Genomic DNA, 16059 nt, shown 5'->3' on the forward strand with positions numbered 1-16059 from the left:
TTGGCCTGCTGTGTTCATCCAGCTCTACACCTTGTTATCTCAGATTCTCCAGCATCTGCAGTTCCTACTATCTCAGCTAAATTTTAATCATCCCATTGGAGACGGATTAGGAGGTGGGGGGAGTAATAAAATGGTGGCGAAAGGCAGTGAGAAGGAAGCCTGATGTCTTTACATGGCAAGCGAATACTACCAAAGCAGCTAGGGAGGTTGCTCTGGAACACAGAAAGAAGGTACTAAGCATGTTAAACCACAATTAACTGCTTTTCAACCAAAGTTGTCTGATTTTTTTCAGCATGCATACTGAAATGATGGGACTTCAGAGCCTTGGCAGCTATAACAAGGCAGGGTCAGTGTTGGCTGCAGTTGGCAGCCATTACAAACAGTAGTAAGTATTGGCAGGGAGTGCAGAATTAGCTGGATAACAGAAATAACAATCTGGAGCAGATACTAACTATCCTAGCATTGTAGGTCAGGATTGCTGGAGTACACTCTCCAACTGGTATATTCAGAGCTAGGGAATGAGAGGCCAGAGAAGAGTTCAGCTATTTGCCATTCACTCAGCTTTGAACCTTCAGTGAGGAACAGCATCAGAAAAGAAGAAAGTTGCAAGTACAGGGAGTGTGGCATTGGCAATGAGAGGCAATAGGAATAACGAGCTTGGAAGGAAATAAGAAAAAGGAGGTTGCAGAAGGGAACACAGCCAGACTCTCATCTACAGAAAAACAACACCTAGCAGACAAGTTTTATGGTTACCTTTCTATAGATGTGGGAGGAGCATTGTCACTGATGCTTCTCCAGCAAGGGCATTGCCAAGCTGTGTGCCACAATGGTAGATGAGCTAAACCCCAAAGGTCTGTTCTGTTGAACATCAATGGGAAATTTCTACACATTCAGGATCATTTTGGGAATCCACTGGAGATCTCTGTGGCATCTATAAATTTCTGCTCATTATTGCGTCACAATGGTCACCAATGCCATATTGAAGAGAGTCTGCCAGTATGTGTGCTTTCAATTGATATGGACGGTCAAAATCACATGGCTGAGGGATTCGGGGCCGATGATGGATTCCGCTAGATGCAGAGTTTCATTATGGCCACAGTTGTTCACACGAAGATTCCCACTGACAAGACAGCAGCCTTCATCAACAGGGTGGCTTTCACATGCTCAGCATACAACGGGTCCTTGAAACTGCTATGACATCTGTATACTAAGGCAGTTTCAGGTGCTTGACTTTTTTCTACGCTAACTTTCTCCCCAGCCTCATCCCCATTGCCTTCAAGAATATAAGCTGTTAAGGGCTACACACTGAAGAGATAGCTTTACACCTGTGAGGCACCCAAACACAGGTGCACAGAACATATACAGCTGCCACAGGACTACTCAAGTTGCCACTAGCCTTCTATGATGCCTGAATAAATCTAGCAGAATCTCATATATCATGATGGAATGCAGTGATCTGCACAATCTGGTTCTACGAATGGACAACTTCTAAATAATGAGGATATCTGGCATGTGATGTCTTCTCCACCAGTAAGGGTATGGAGGGGGATTGTGAACAGGTACAATAGGATGAAGACCCTGAGAGATAGCAAGCAAGGTGCAATGAGAGATATACAAGGAGGTCTCGATACAGGCAAGTTTCACGTGAGCCTTACTTACAGTCAATCTAATAAATCTTCAGTCTCCTGAAGACCCATTTTTGTGTTGTTGAATACCCTTACCAACTTCCAAGAGTTACGAGGTTGATATTTTCCCATGCTTGCAAATGTTTTTATGTGCTCCTATTTGGTGTTTGCCTGTGTTGTCACCCGAGTAAAGGCTGTCTGCTGATCTTTCAGCTCTGTGGCTTTCAGTGATTGTGACAATCATCCTGTAGTTTCATTATGCCTGGAGAGCTTTGGCATATTGAGGTCCTCCTCCACAGATGCAAGAGCCCATTTTGTCTCCATGGCTTCATGAAGCCTTGGTGCCACAGTCAGCAGGGCTGACGAATAGCTATTAATGCAAACAGCACTCTAAAGGTGTCCCTTCGCTCTGCAGATGTCTGCTCCGCCACTCTTGCACAGTCCACTTAGCCTTCCTTGCCCATCAGTGGAGTTAGAGAACCTGGTGATAGCTCAAAGGACATTGTCCCCCTCTTTGACTTGCTGCTAGAGCTGTCACTGTTTCCCCTGGAATCAGTGTAATATCACATGCTCCTAATAAGTTTTTAAAGATGGCATCAGCATTTAGGATCTGGTACTCCCCTGCACTGTCGCAATGGTTTCCTTCTTCAGCTGCTAGCCCTGAGAATATCACGTACGACTCTGCCACCTGTGCATGCTGCATGACTGGCTTTTGATCATTTTGGGTCCGGTGACCCTTCCTCAGACTGGGTTCTGAGGAAGGGTCGCCAGATCCAAAATGTTAACTCTGAATTTTTCTTCACAGATGTTGACAGACCTACTGAGATTTTCCAGCAACTTCTGTTTTTATTCCTGATTTACAGCATCCGCAGTTCTTTCAGTTTTTACTTGGCTTTTGATCATAGCAACATATCTTACTTGAGATAAAAGGTTTTGAGCAAGTGTAAAGAGGGAGAGGGTGGAGATCTCATGCGAAAGGGTGGACATCTCAGGAGATAAAAACACAAAACATTTCATTCTGCAGGGTCAAAGGGAGTGGCAATGGAAAATATAAAGAAACAAATGACGTGTATAGGTGATGCAAATGATGATATCCAGAATAGCTGCCTTCTGAAAGCAAAGTGGAAATGCATGTGCAAGAAAAAAAGTGTCAGCTGTCCCTTGACTCGAGGATGGCGTCTCCTCAGGATGATGAATTTCTGTTGTGGATCATCATGTGACTGATTTTTAACCCAGACTTGGGTTCACGAGGTAGGACATACCACCAGGTAATGTGATCTGCAGTACAAGATTTGCTTCCCTTTCTATCCTTCTGTGCTGCCACCCTATCTCACCATTGAAACACTTAAAAATGTGTGGTAAAGCTTGATGAACAAGTTATCACTATTTTGAAAGATTTGCAAACTCTTCCAGTCATTAATATCAATTCTGCCGTGCTTTAATCAAAAGGTTGAGTGTGTCTTTGTGGTCTTTTGTCATCCCTTGGAACAGTAGTCATTTGAGAGTTGAGAGAACAGAACCTTGCAGAGTGACAACTTTCAACCATCCAGCCAAAATATCCTGTCAATTGTAATTGATCTTGCACGAAATTTTCCCAAATGCTTGTGGAGCTGGCATCAAGGCCACTAACATCTGTTTGGCTGTCCTCGCATTGGGTCAACAGAGGCATTGCTGGTGAAATTTCTCTAGCACTTTTACACAGTCACTCACATGTAGTATAGGAGTATTCTAACTACATGCTCCATACCTTAGGTGGCTTTTTGAGAGATGTGGCTGGCAAGGCATGGAAAGTGCTCAACATATTCCAGAGATGCTCCTTTCAACATATATGGGAGATAAAACACCAAACCAGGAAAGAAAGGTGAAAGGAAGAATGACAGAAGAGACAGAAGTCATAGTCCTGAAATATTTTATCTTGCCACAGATACTGCCAAAGCTTTCTGAGCATTTCCACCATGATCGTTTTTCTTTCTGGTTTCCAACATTCACGGTATTGCTACTGATTCAAATTCATATTCGCCTTGAACACAGCAGCTGTGTGACACATGGAGTAGCTGCCTGCTGCAGTCAGTGCTGCAATGATCTGAGGATTGAATATAGTTACACTTCAGTGTCTATTTGGTAGTAATGAGACCTAATTTCTGGGATCATAGTCCTTAATCCCACAGACAACTGGAGAACATACAACCATAGGCTATTTTTCCAGAGGTCCAGAAAGCTGCCTAAGATGGTGCAGATTAATGAAGGGTCTAATAGCCTATTTCTCAGGGTAGTTGGGGCCCAGACATCAGACCTGCTCTGCTCAGTTTTTCCAAATGAGGCTGCAACCTAGCCAGTTGCTGCCTTGAAATATTTATTGATTTTAACAATTTACTTGAGACAACGGGAGCTCTATCTAGCTCCAAGCACTCCTGCCAGCTGCAATCAACTCCCTTTCCCCTTCCCTGTACCATCTTTCCTCTTTTCTAGCTCCGCACTTACCTGAGAGCCTTTAACAGAAGGGCAAGTACCTGAATCTAGCAGGTGAAAGAATACCTTCTGCTGGATCTTCTTTCATGGTTTGAACTGCACAACATCTTCCTAGTAGCTGACATCTCAGCTTTCCCCTGCCCATTTAATGGCCCATCCTGGTTTCTCAGTGGAGCACTCTGCAAGAATGGGTGAGCAATATTATGATCTCTCACCTTGCCCTACTTTGCTGAGACTGTCGGAATCAGAGCCACGTGCTGAGTGTCCAAATTCAGGCCTGCCCAATACCAAGTGCCAGGTCTATCCAGTCATAATCTGGATAAAGCAGCTTTCACTTGGGAAGTTTGTTGTAGGTCTGTCAGCCTGTTAAACAACATACCTCATACATTTCCAATTCTCACACCAAATGAAGTCACACTACTATTTAAATCCAACTTCGCAATGTGAGCCCAATGCAGTGAGGAACTAACAGCTCAAGGTCTTTGCATCTAGGCTGGACTACAGCCCAGGATCCAAAGGTCAAAAGCTAATGCCTAACCCATTACACAAACCAACTCTTTGCACTTCAGAAACTCTGATGTCTCAGCAAATTCAAGTCCCAAAAATTATATTTAAAATAGGAAAGGTGGAATTCAACTCGCATTCATTTCTACATTTACATATTTTTAAAGTAAGCACATCTTCATAGTTTAACTAGGTGTCACGTTCATTAACCAGAACTCTCACTAAACAAAAGGCTATAGTTGTAAAAATTTCTCCTCCAAATCCAGCAGCTGGATCTGGGCTTTAATTCTTAGGACAAGAAACTGTTTCAAGTGAGAATGGATACTGGTCTGAAGCCTTCCCCACTGACTTCAAGAGCTGCCACCACTGATGGGGTCTCTCGTGGCTGGTAGCAGTTGCCAGATCACATTCTCCTTCCTTCCAGGGCTTTCATGGTACACAATTATCTTACTCTCGTACACAGTTGCCACAACCTTCTTGTCTCTGCTGTGCGCCTCATTTCTCCTTGCAGTATTATGTTGTAGGAGCTGCTGCTTGGGTAATGCCATACAGCAGAGAACAAATCACAACGAGAGCATCCAAAGGCATCAAGACATCATGTCCACTTGTCTTAGCCCGAGAGAAAACTCGCTTCCGAATTACTGTGAAAACTATTGAGATTTCAGAGCTCCGTCATGAATGAGGGTTCATTTTACTTAGAAAATGTCTTGCAATAAACTCACAGGAGCTGGCATGTCCTAATAAATGGTTCCATCTCTTCGGGTACTGCATCTCATTGTCAAATCTCCGACTGTCATTCCCCTGCACCATGATCTCCTGAAAGAAAACCCACCATCATTCACTGTCCTTCCATAATACTACCCCCATTTCACACTCATCTTCCTCTTGGTCTATGAATGTGTTTTTACCTTCCACAGTTGTGTCCATTTTCACACAATCCATGTTTGCATCTCTTGAATTAGTTTCTGTTGCTGCAATAGCAAAATAAATTCACTTACAACCTTGTGTGACACATACACACACACAATGGTGCATTGTTCCTCAGTGTACTTTCAGTCTTTAACACGGTTGATCACAATCTCCTCCTACAGCATATGCCCTATGTTCACAAGGTTGACCCTTGCTTGACTCAATCGTTGCCTTTACAGTTTTTCCAGGAAAACTTCTCCGTCCATCTCAGTGTAAAAATCTGGAACTCCCCAAGGATCAATTTTCAGCCCTTCCCCTTCCTTAAAACCTCCACTTTAGTAGTATGATTAACAGATATCATGGTCACATCCAAATAGACATTAATAAGCTCTACATTTCCATCACTTCTAGGAAGAGCTCAACCAATTTTGTCCTGTTAGATCGTTTGTGGGATAGTAGGCACATGAAATCCCCTCGTGGTGTTAACTAACTAGATACTACTGAGAGCTAACCTACAGGAATGCACTCAAAACTGGCAACTGGATCAGCCACCCAAAGCCAGCAGGGGTCCTTTTAATATATTTATGTCAGTTCCTGATGACATCATCAGGATCTAGTTGCAATTTTTACCCGTAGGCTTGAGTAGGAAATGATATTAATTTCCTGATGTGCCTACACAACAAGGAGCTGGATTGGGACTAGAAGGCCTACACAGGGTAAGTTTAATTTTTTAAAAGTTTCATTTTGGCTAGGCTGAGCACAATTCCATGTCTTCCCAGAAGAATCCCCAGTTGATGTACCATGTCCCTGGGCATACACCTCCAGAAGAGACCTACTTCGGGACACTTATTCTGAAAAGAGCCGTTTTTATTCGTGTTGAAATGTCAAAATTTGAAATTACTTCAAATCTACTTGATCAATTAGCTTGTGACATTCACTTGTGGATGCCCTTCCTGGAATTAGCTATAGCTGGCAGTGTTAGGTGGGACAAGTGGTTCCATCATCAGAGATTTATTTTTTAAAAATCAACTTCTGTTGTGGCCAAGGGTTGAATTGAGCTAAGTTTTATAATCAATCATTTCAAGTAAATACTAAATACAAAAAAGATAGAACACAGTAAGATAGTATACAGTCATGACTCTGACAGGAGGTATGCACTGGACATCAAGCCCCACTACTCCATGAGTATTTAGTATTTACTTGAAATGATTGATTATAAAACTTAGCTCAATTTGTTTCTTTTTACTCGTTAACTAGAACAAAAGACTTTCACCAAGCTATTCAAAATAAAGGTTTATTACAGGTAAACTTTACGCAAACTGATTGCATACTGGTTTTCAACTGAGCTATTTTGGGAATTAAGAGATATACCCTTGAATCCCAAACGCGCACACATTCATTCAGTTAGGGCAAAGCCGTGCACAACTCTGCAAAGCTATTATTCTGAATAATAAAGGCAAAAGAGAAGAAAAATAACAGGTAAAAGGACAAAACTGAGCAGACAGAAGGTGGTTTGATTTCTCACAGTTCCTTTAAATTCCTGTTGATGACATGCAATTGCAAACGGGTAGAAAATCTTCAGACTAGATTTAAGATACAGCTGAGAAACATTTAGGAGTTCTGTTATTTCAAACTTCCTCAGTTCTTTTTTAAACAAGAACCCACCAAGTGCTACATTCAGCTCCAAGCTACAATTCCTACTGACAGAGAGAGAGAGAGAGAGAGAGAGATTGTTGTCCTTGCAAACTTTCCCAGGAATTGCCTATGGATTCGAGGTGTACCTCGAAAATAAAACGCCAATTATCTCTGACCAGAGGCTGTTTCTAGGCAACAGCAACCTAGATCCATTGGGATTTTCCAGGTCTGCTTGCTCAACGATTAAAACAATAAATCTCTAGCCTTATCTCTAGTTAAAACTTTGCTGTACACTGCTTTCCAAGAAACTTTCTTTTTGGTAAACAACAAATAGACCATAGTCTCCTCGAACTTTTTGACTTTCCAGTTCCATGCAATGACATTATAAATCCTTTCTAATAAGTAATGTCCAAACATGTCCATATTCCAATTCTCAATCTGTAAACATTTACATTCTCCAATGTATTGATAATCAGATTAGGATCTTAACATAAGAACATAAGAACATAAGAACCAGGAGCAGGAATAGGCCATCTGGGCCTTCAAGCCCGCTCCACCATTCATTATAATCACGGCTGTACTTTTCGTGGCCTCAGCTCCACTTACCCACCCTCCCACTGTAACCCTTAATTCTTTACTGTTCAAAAGATTATCTATCTTAGCTTTAAAAACATTCAAAGAGGAATTCCACAGATTCACAACCCTTTGGGTGAAGATGTTCCTTCTCAATTCAGTCCTAAATCTGCTCCGCCTAATTTTGAGGCTATGCCCTTTTGTTCTAGTTTCACCCGCCAGTGGAAACATCCTCTCTGCTTCTAAGTTACCTATTCCCTTCATAATTTTATATGTTTCTATAAGATCCCCCCTCCTTCTTCTAAATTTCAATGAATATAATCCCAGTCTACTCAGTCTCTTCTCATAAACCAACACTCTCAACTCTGCAATCAACCTAATGAATCTCCACTGCACCCCTTTCAGTGCCAGTACATCCTTTCTCAAGTAAGGAGACCAAAACTGCACGCAGTACTCCAGGTGTTGCCTCACCAGCACCCTATACAGCTGTAACATAACCTCCCTGCTTTTAAACTTAATCCCTCTAGCAATGAAGAACAAAACTCCATTTGTCTTCTTAATTACCTGTCGCACCTACAAACCATCCTTCTGCAATTCATGCATAGCAGCATGCTGCAATTTTTTTTTACAGTTCAAGTGACAGTCCTTTCTACTGTTATTCCTACCAAAATGGATGACTTTGCATTTATCAACATTGTACTCCATCTGCCAGACCTTCGCCCTCTCACTTAAAACTATCTACAAGTAGTTCTCCTATAACGTGATAGTTGTGTTCTTGTGTGACCTTGCACTATAGAAAATCGCGTCACAGGGAAATCACTATACCTGTACAGCAAAGAGTTGGTGTTATCAAACAGCGTCCACTATTCATCAATCGCGTTACTGCCAATTCATGTTAATTATAGCATTATAGCAGAAATACCCGTATATCCCTCTGCAAAGTTTCGGAGTCCTCTGCACACTTTGCTCTACCACTCATCATAGTGTCATGCACAAACTGACACACTACATGTGGTTCCAAATCAATGTAAATTGTAAACAATTGCGGTCCCAACACTGATCCCTGAGACACACCACTAGTCACTGATCGGCAACCAGAAATGCACTTATTTATCCCCACTCTTTGCTTTCTGTTAGTTAACCAATCCTCTCTCCACACTAATACATTGCCTGTCACACCGTGCACCTTTACCTTATGCAGCACCTTAAGTGCCTTTTGGAAATCTAGATACACCATATCTACAGGGTCCCTGTTGTCCACCACGCTCATAATGTCTTCATAGAATTCCAGTAAATTAGTTAAACATGACCTGCCCTTCACAAACCCACATTGCGTCTGCCCAATGGGACAATTTCTATCTAGATGAATTGCTATTTCTTCTTTGATGATAGATTCAAGCATTTTCCCCATTACAGAAGTTAAGCTAACCAGCCTATAATTCCCCATCTTTTGTCTACCTCTTTTTTTTTTAAAAAACAGTGGCGTCACATTTGCTGTTTTCCAATCTGCTGGAACTGTATCAGAGTCCAGTGAATTTTGGAAAATTACGAGTGCATTGCTATTTCTCCTGCCATCTCTTTTAGTACCCTGGGATGCATTCCATCAGGGCCAGGAGACTTGTCTACCTTTAGCTCCATTAGCTTGCCCAACGCTACCTATTTCAGGATCATGATCGTGTCTAGGTCCACACCTACTTTAGTTTCCTTGTCATCAATTACTGCCATGTTATTCATGTCCTCCACTGTGAAGACTGACAACATACCTGTTCAATGCCACATCCTCTAAAGGACCAATGTTTACCTTAGCCACTCTTTCGTTTTATATATTTATAGAAACTTTTTCTGTCTGTCTTCATATTCTGAGCAAGTCTACTCATAATCTATCTAACTAACTTTTCTTTATAGCCTTTTTTGTGGCTTACTGTTGATGTTTAAAGTTTTCTCAATCTTCTAGTTTCCCACTGGTCTTTGCCACTTTGTATGCCTTATCTTTCATTTTGATAGCCCTTATTTCCTTAGAAATCCATGGACGATTACCCCTTTTTCTACAGTCTTTCCTTTTCACTCGTATATACTTTTGCTGAGCACTTTGAAAAATTGCTTTGAAAGTCCTCCACTGTTCCTCAAATGTCCTACCATAAAGTCTTTGCTTCCAGTCTATTTTAACCAACACCTCCTTCGTCCTATTGTCATCTCTTTTGTTTAAGCACAGGACCTTGGCATTCAATTTTATCTTCTCACTCTCCATCTGTATTCTAAATTCAACTATATTGTGATCACTCTTTCCAAGAGGATCCCTAACTGTGAGATCATTAATTATTTCTGTCCCATTACTCAGGACCAGATCTAGGACAGCTTAGTCCCTTTACAGTCTCCATTACATACTGTTCAAGAAAACTATTGTGGATACATTCAATGAACACCTCCTCGAGGCTGCCTTGACTGACCTGGTTCAACCAATTGACATATAGATTAAGATGCCCCATGATAACTGGCATACCATTTTTACAGGCATTAGTTATTTCTTTGTTTATTGTCTGTCCCAATGATTTTTTCTACTTAGAATTTCTAATTTCCACCCAAATAGATTCAACCTTATTCTCCAGAGAACCAATATCATCTCTCACTACCGCCCTGATGTCATCCTTAAATATCAGGACTACACCACCTCAATGACCTTCCTGTCTGTCCTCCCAAATAGTCTGGATATTTAGTTCCCTGTCATGACCATCCTGCAACCATGCCTCCTAAATCATACTCATTCATGACGATTTGTGCCATTAAACTCATCTGCCTTGTTTTGAAGCTACAAACATTCAGGTAAAGTGCCTTTAGGCTAGTTTTTGTACCTTCTTTTTGAGTGCTAACATCTCCATTAATAATATTACCTGAGTTTTCCTTCCTCTTCTTTCATAGTCTTCAAAGTAGTTAAACCCTCCTGCGTACATTAACCTGCTTTCTTTTCTATTTACCATGATACTTCCTGTCATTTTCCCCTCCCCTTCCCCCCAACTCACTAGTTTAAAGCCCTAGTGACCACCTGATTTAACCTTTTTGCTAGAACACTGGTTCCAGATCGGCTCAGGTAGAGACTGTCCCAATGGTACAGATCCCTCCTGTTCCAAAACTGATGTCAATACCCCATGAAATGCAACCCCTCTTGCCCATCCCACTCCATTAGCCACACGTTTACTTCCCTAATTTCCTTATCCCTAAGCCAACTTGCACGTGGCTCAGGTAGTAATCCAGAGATTATAATCTTCGAAGACCTGTTCCTTAATTTTGCTCCTAATGCTTTATAATCCCTGAACAGGACTCCTTCCTCACCTTGCCTATGTTGTTTGTCCCAATGTGGGCCACAAAAATTGGATCCTCGTCCTTCTGCTCCAATATTCTTTCAAGCCAGTCAGAGATGCCCCTCAACCTGGCACTGGGCAGGCAACACACCATGCAGCAGTCTCAATCCTGCTCACAAAGAATGCTATCAATCCCCCTAATTATAGAGTCCCTTTACATTAACAGGGTTCAAATTTTAGCAGTAATTAGAGTCTGTTCAATGTGTGCTTGAGATACATCTTTGGACTATTTTTAAATCTCACTGTTTCACATCTTCCTTCAGTTAGTTGTTTTCAATTCCACAGCTGGTAGCCCTATGAAATCTGTCTACAGGTAACAGGTAACGACGTTTGGCATTCATCAGCAATCTCACAAAAGAACAATAGAGGTGATCACTTCTGTTCTCAAGCGTCTCCATACTGCAATTGTGAGGCATCTGAGAAGTTGTGGTAATTAAGGCCAAGACTGATTTTGTAACCCTTTAGTGAACACTTTCAGTGGCTTTACAATGCTGCTGTGTGATTCTGGCTGACTAAACAGGTTTGCTTTTTTTTCCCCCCCCTAAAAGGAAGTAACTGTTTTAGCTAATAGTGACCAGCAGGACGGTGGAACCTTCAATATGAGCTGGACAAAAAAAAATCAGAGGAGAAGCCAAGGGTGTGGTAAGAGCTGCTGGGTGAGTTAATTTACTTTATCTAGGAGATCATTCCTGGTGCAAAGGTCAGATCAAATTGCATTTTCATAGGGATTAAGGTCTGGATTTGCCATTGGGAAGACATTTCTGAAATCAATGAGGTGAAAAATGTTTCATTTATTTCTCTGTCAGTTCAGAATGGATTTAAAACTGAGAAATTAAAAGTTAGAGTTTTGGGAGTGAATAAAAAGATGCCGCACTGTAGCAATTGTCACAGCTATGACATTGAGATTTTTTAAAATATACAATGGGCATGAAAATCTTATGTTCTTGCATAGTCTTATTTCTAATCAGTGAGTCAACGCATTTCAATGATGTAATACACCAGCCGAAAATCTGCTGCCAGATACATCACAGGACAGCCACATTTTTCTTCACTAAAACATTGGGAAATAAAGCTTGGCCCACGCTTCAAAACTTCATATTTATTCTTCCAAATCTATTCACATCTCTGGCAGCTGGCTGACGCAGAAAAACTTCTGTTCACTACCATGCTGTCCAACCTCCAATTTACTCCACCACAAAAATGCTACCGCTACCTCCACCTCTATGGCTTTGGTTCCCAACCTCAGTCTAAAATCTTCACCGTGGCTTTGTCAGCTGTAGTCCTGACTATTTCAATGTTCTGAATTACATTTCAATCTCAAACCACTGCAAACTCTTGCTCATCTGAAACCCTGACAGCCATATTTCATTTTACACCAAGTTCTACTCACCCATTGTGCCTTTGCTTGCTGACCTAAATTTCCTTCCAGTTTTCCAATACCTCCAACTTAAAGTTCTCCTTTTTATCTTTAAATCTATACCTAGCCATGCCATTCCCTTAACTTTCATAACCACTAGAACTTGCCTGAAGCTTTACACACTATACCTTTAACCATCTAGCCCCCATACTCTGGAATTTCAACAAGAACTCACATTTATACTGTAGCTACAATATAATTAAAAATCCTAGGATGTTCATGGGTCTATTATGGGATGAATTTGATATCTAGCTGCACAAGGGGATAGAAAGCCAGAAATCCAAAAGCTTGGCCAGAAGCGTGTTTGAATAACATTGAGATAACAAAGATGAATATTGCAACACCAGATAAGCTGGGGCAAGATCAAAATCAGGCAAAGATAAAGGGGTTGAAATAGGCAAACTTAGCTATAATGTAGTGTAAGAGAAATCAGGAACTCACCTGGGAGTCAAAGGTAGTACCAAAGTTGTGAAGTGTCTGGTTTAGCTGTCGACCATTTTCAGAGAGACAGATGGAGTCAGAGGCAAGGGGAGAAGAGTTAGTGACAGAAGGACTAAACACAACAACTTAATTAATATAAAAAGCTGATTCCTCCTTAAACCCCTTTGCCTCTTCTCCTTCTTTAAGATTCTCCTTAAAATCTACCTCTTTTAGTTATCTCCTTATTTATGTCACCACTCCATGTATTTCTGATAAAGGTGCAACATATAGTGATTTAGTGTTTTGCAAAACGAACAAATGGGAGATGAGGTGAAACTATTTCAAACAGCAATTAGTTACAATAAGTTTGTTCTTCAGTCTGGGAGCACGTTAACTATTTTTCTCTCTATAGATGCTGCCAGGCCTGCTGAGTTTGTCCAGCACTTTCAGATTTCCAGTACCCATATTTCTTGATTTTATGAGATTTACCAGGATGTTGCCGGGTATGGAAGGTTTGAGCTATAAAGAAAGGCAGGATAGGTTGCGGCTTTTTTCACTGGAGCGTAGGAGGTTGAGAGGCGACCTGATAGAAGTTTATAAAATAATGAGAGGTATCGATAGAGTTAATGGTACAGGTAGTTCTCCCATAACACAATAGTTGCATTCGTGTCCGACTTTATGCTATAGAAAATTGCCATTAAAAAAATCACGTTATACGGAAACCACCATAGAAAATCACTATACTTATACAGTAGAAAGTTTGTGTTATCCAAACAGCATCCACTATTCATCAATGGCATTACAGCCAATTAACATTAACAAAACACATGTTATAGCAGAAATACCTGTAGATGTCTTTTCCCTAGGATAGGGGATTTCCAGACTAGGGGACACATTTTTAAGATGAGAGGAGAGAGATTTAAAAAGAACAAGGCAAATTTTTTTTACACAGAGGGTGGTTCCCGTGTGGAATGAACTTCCTAAGCAAGTGGTGGATGCAGGTCCAATTACAACTTTTAATAAACATTTGGATAAGTACATGAATAGGAAAGGTTTGGAGAAATGTGGGCCAGGAGTTGGCAGGTAGGACTAGTGTAGTTTGGAATTAAGTTCCGCATGGACTGGTTGGCGGATGGGTCTGTTTCCGTGCTGTATGACTCTATGACAATATTAACGATTAGTGTAGTTAAGGTTTGGAAAGCTCTGTCTCCACCTCTGTGGTGGAGGCTGATCCAGCCGAGGCATTCAAGAGGATGTCAGATGTGTACTTAAACAAAAACAATATAAGGGTTGCGGGAGAACGGCAGGAGATTGGCACCAAGTCAAAACGTTGCAGACAGCCAGTACACAGACAACGGGCCAAACGGCCTAAACCCGCAACCTAAAATTTCTGCGACTCCGTGTATATACAAAAGAAACAAAATGCTTTTGCCGCCGGAACAGCAATGCCTATTGCCATTTCTTGTCTTTTCACGCAAGTTTTCGTTTGACACCCTGCCAATAGCAGATACAAAACATTTACATAGATCAACCAGAGAGACGAAATAAAAACGTTAGGACGAAGAAAAGGCTATAGAGGGTGGGGGAGGGGGGAGGAGAGGCGGGGATTACGTTCTTGACGAACTGCTGACTAAACCTGTAAATAAATCCGAGCAAACCCTTCCAAAGGGTAACACTTGGAGTCCACAGGTATAACGGCCATCTCACCTGTGTGACCTGGCTTGCCCTTCCAAGCCACCCCCCGAGGAAACCGTTAAAGGAAATGGCAGGAGGGAGGGGGGTGAAATCTCGCGAGCAACGCGGGATTACTTTCGGAAGGGCACGGGACTATTTTGTGGCAAGCGCGGAGGACGCTCGATTGTGACGTCCGACGGCCGCGCAGGCGCGAGGCGACCGTTGGAGAGTCCGGGGCGGGGACTGGACGTGGGAGGGGAGGGGCGTGCGCCGCCGGATGCGACGCGGCGGGCGAAGCTATAAATAACTGCGAGTTGAGGCGTTTGACCCTCCGATCCCCGGCTGTGTGTGTGTGTGTGTCTGTGTGCACCAGGCTCCATCCGAGCTTTCCCGTCAGCACACTTTTCTGTTCTATCTCTATACATAAATGATTTAAAAAAAAAGAAAAAAATTTAAAAAAGCGGAAAAAACTCTTACCCAAAAAAATCTAAAAAAAACCCGAAAGAAAAAAAGCTGGGTGGGGGTGAAAAAGAAAAAAAAAGACAACCCGACATCAAATCAAGTCTCAACGTCCAAGAAGAAGGAAGAAAAAGAGAGAAGAAAACAAAATCAACCGAGAAGATTAGCAACAACCTAGGAAAGGAGAAAAGAAGAAAAATACTACAAATTTAAAAAATTAAACCGACGACGCCGACAAGGGGGTGTGTGTCTGTGTGAGAAAGCGAAAGGGGAGAAATATAAAGGAATCCTCGAGGAGATCGTCAAAACAGAAAACTACCTTCAAAACCAGAGCTTCATTCGGAGCGGAGCCGGATCCCGAAGTAGACTGACTCTGCTGGGCCTCGGCCTCCTCCAGCCCTCCCTTCCGCAGGCGCCATCTCCTCCTCCTCTTCCCGGCCCCTCTCTCTGTTTCGCTCGACGCTTGAATCCTCTTCCCAGCCTTTTTTTTAAAAAAAATCTTTTTATTTCCTCCTTAAACCATCTAACCTAATTTTTTTGTCTTCCCCGAGGTTTTTTTTGGAGCGAGTGGAAGTTTTTTTTTGCTGCTGTTGTAAATCCTACCTCCCTCCCTCCTCTCTTTACCCCTTTTTAATTAAAGTGACCGAGCGTTCATTCCCTCTCCGCTGCTGCCACCATGAACCCTAGCGCCCCCAGCTATCCCATGGCCTCGCTGTACGTTGGCGACCTGCACCCGGACGTGACCGAGGCGATGCTGTACGAGAAGTTCTCTCCAGCCGGGCCTATTCTGTCGATCCGCGTGTGCCGGGACATGATCACCCGGCGCTCGCTGGGCTACGCCTATGTCAACTTCCAGCAGCCGGCCGACGGTGAGTGACCGGGTGTACTTGGGGAGGGCGAACGTTTGGTGTCGTTCCTGGGGAAGTAGGATGTTAACTGCGAGGGATACCGGGACTTGACCCGGCCTCCGGAGGCTTCACCACGTGAAACGGCCTCCAGGCCAACCCACTCTCTCAAA

At 42.3% G+C, this 16059-nt stretch overlaps 1 protein-coding gene and 1 long non-coding RNA gene across 4 annotated transcripts in view; one reads left to right on the forward strand and one right to left on the reverse strand.

Moving 5' to 3' along the window:
- Window positions 1-14760, reverse strand: part of LOC125483029 — a 43305-nt gene extending 28545 nt beyond the window's left edge. Inside the window, exons 1-4 of one of the 2 annotated variants that reach the window (XR_007262023.1) lie at window positions 14616-14760; window positions 12930-12974; window positions 5507-5569; window positions 5321-5414 (exon numbers count right to left, since the gene is read on the reverse strand). This is a non-coding gene — a long non-coding RNA (uncharacterized LOC125483029). Of the gene's footprint in view, window positions 1-4840; window positions 5415-5506; window positions 5570-12929; window positions 12975-14615 lie in introns of those variants that run through there. The other variant, XR_007262022.1, reaches the window with a different exon arrangement.
- Window positions 14761-14894: 134 nt separating this feature from the next.
- The window catches only part of LOC109915868 (polyadenylate-binding protein 1), a 19174-nt gene continuing 18009 nt past the window's right edge, over window positions 14895-16059 (forward strand). For both annotated transcript variants that reach the window (XM_020515539.2, XM_020515542.2), the window contains exon 1: window positions 14895-15910. In XM_020515539.2, coding sequence (XP_020371128.1) covers window positions 15718-15910 — 193 coding nt within the window. In that variant the 5' untranslated portion in view covers window positions 14895-15717. The remainder of the gene's footprint in view (window positions 15911-16059) is intronic.

This window comes from Rhincodon typus, chromosome 4, assembly GCF_021869965.1.
Source record: "Rhincodon typus isolate 14 chromosome 4, sRhiTyp1.1, whole genome shotgun sequence".
NCBI classification, from domain to species: Eukaryota; Metazoa; Chordata; class Chondrichthyes; order Orectolobiformes; family Rhincodontidae; genus Rhincodon; species Rhincodon typus.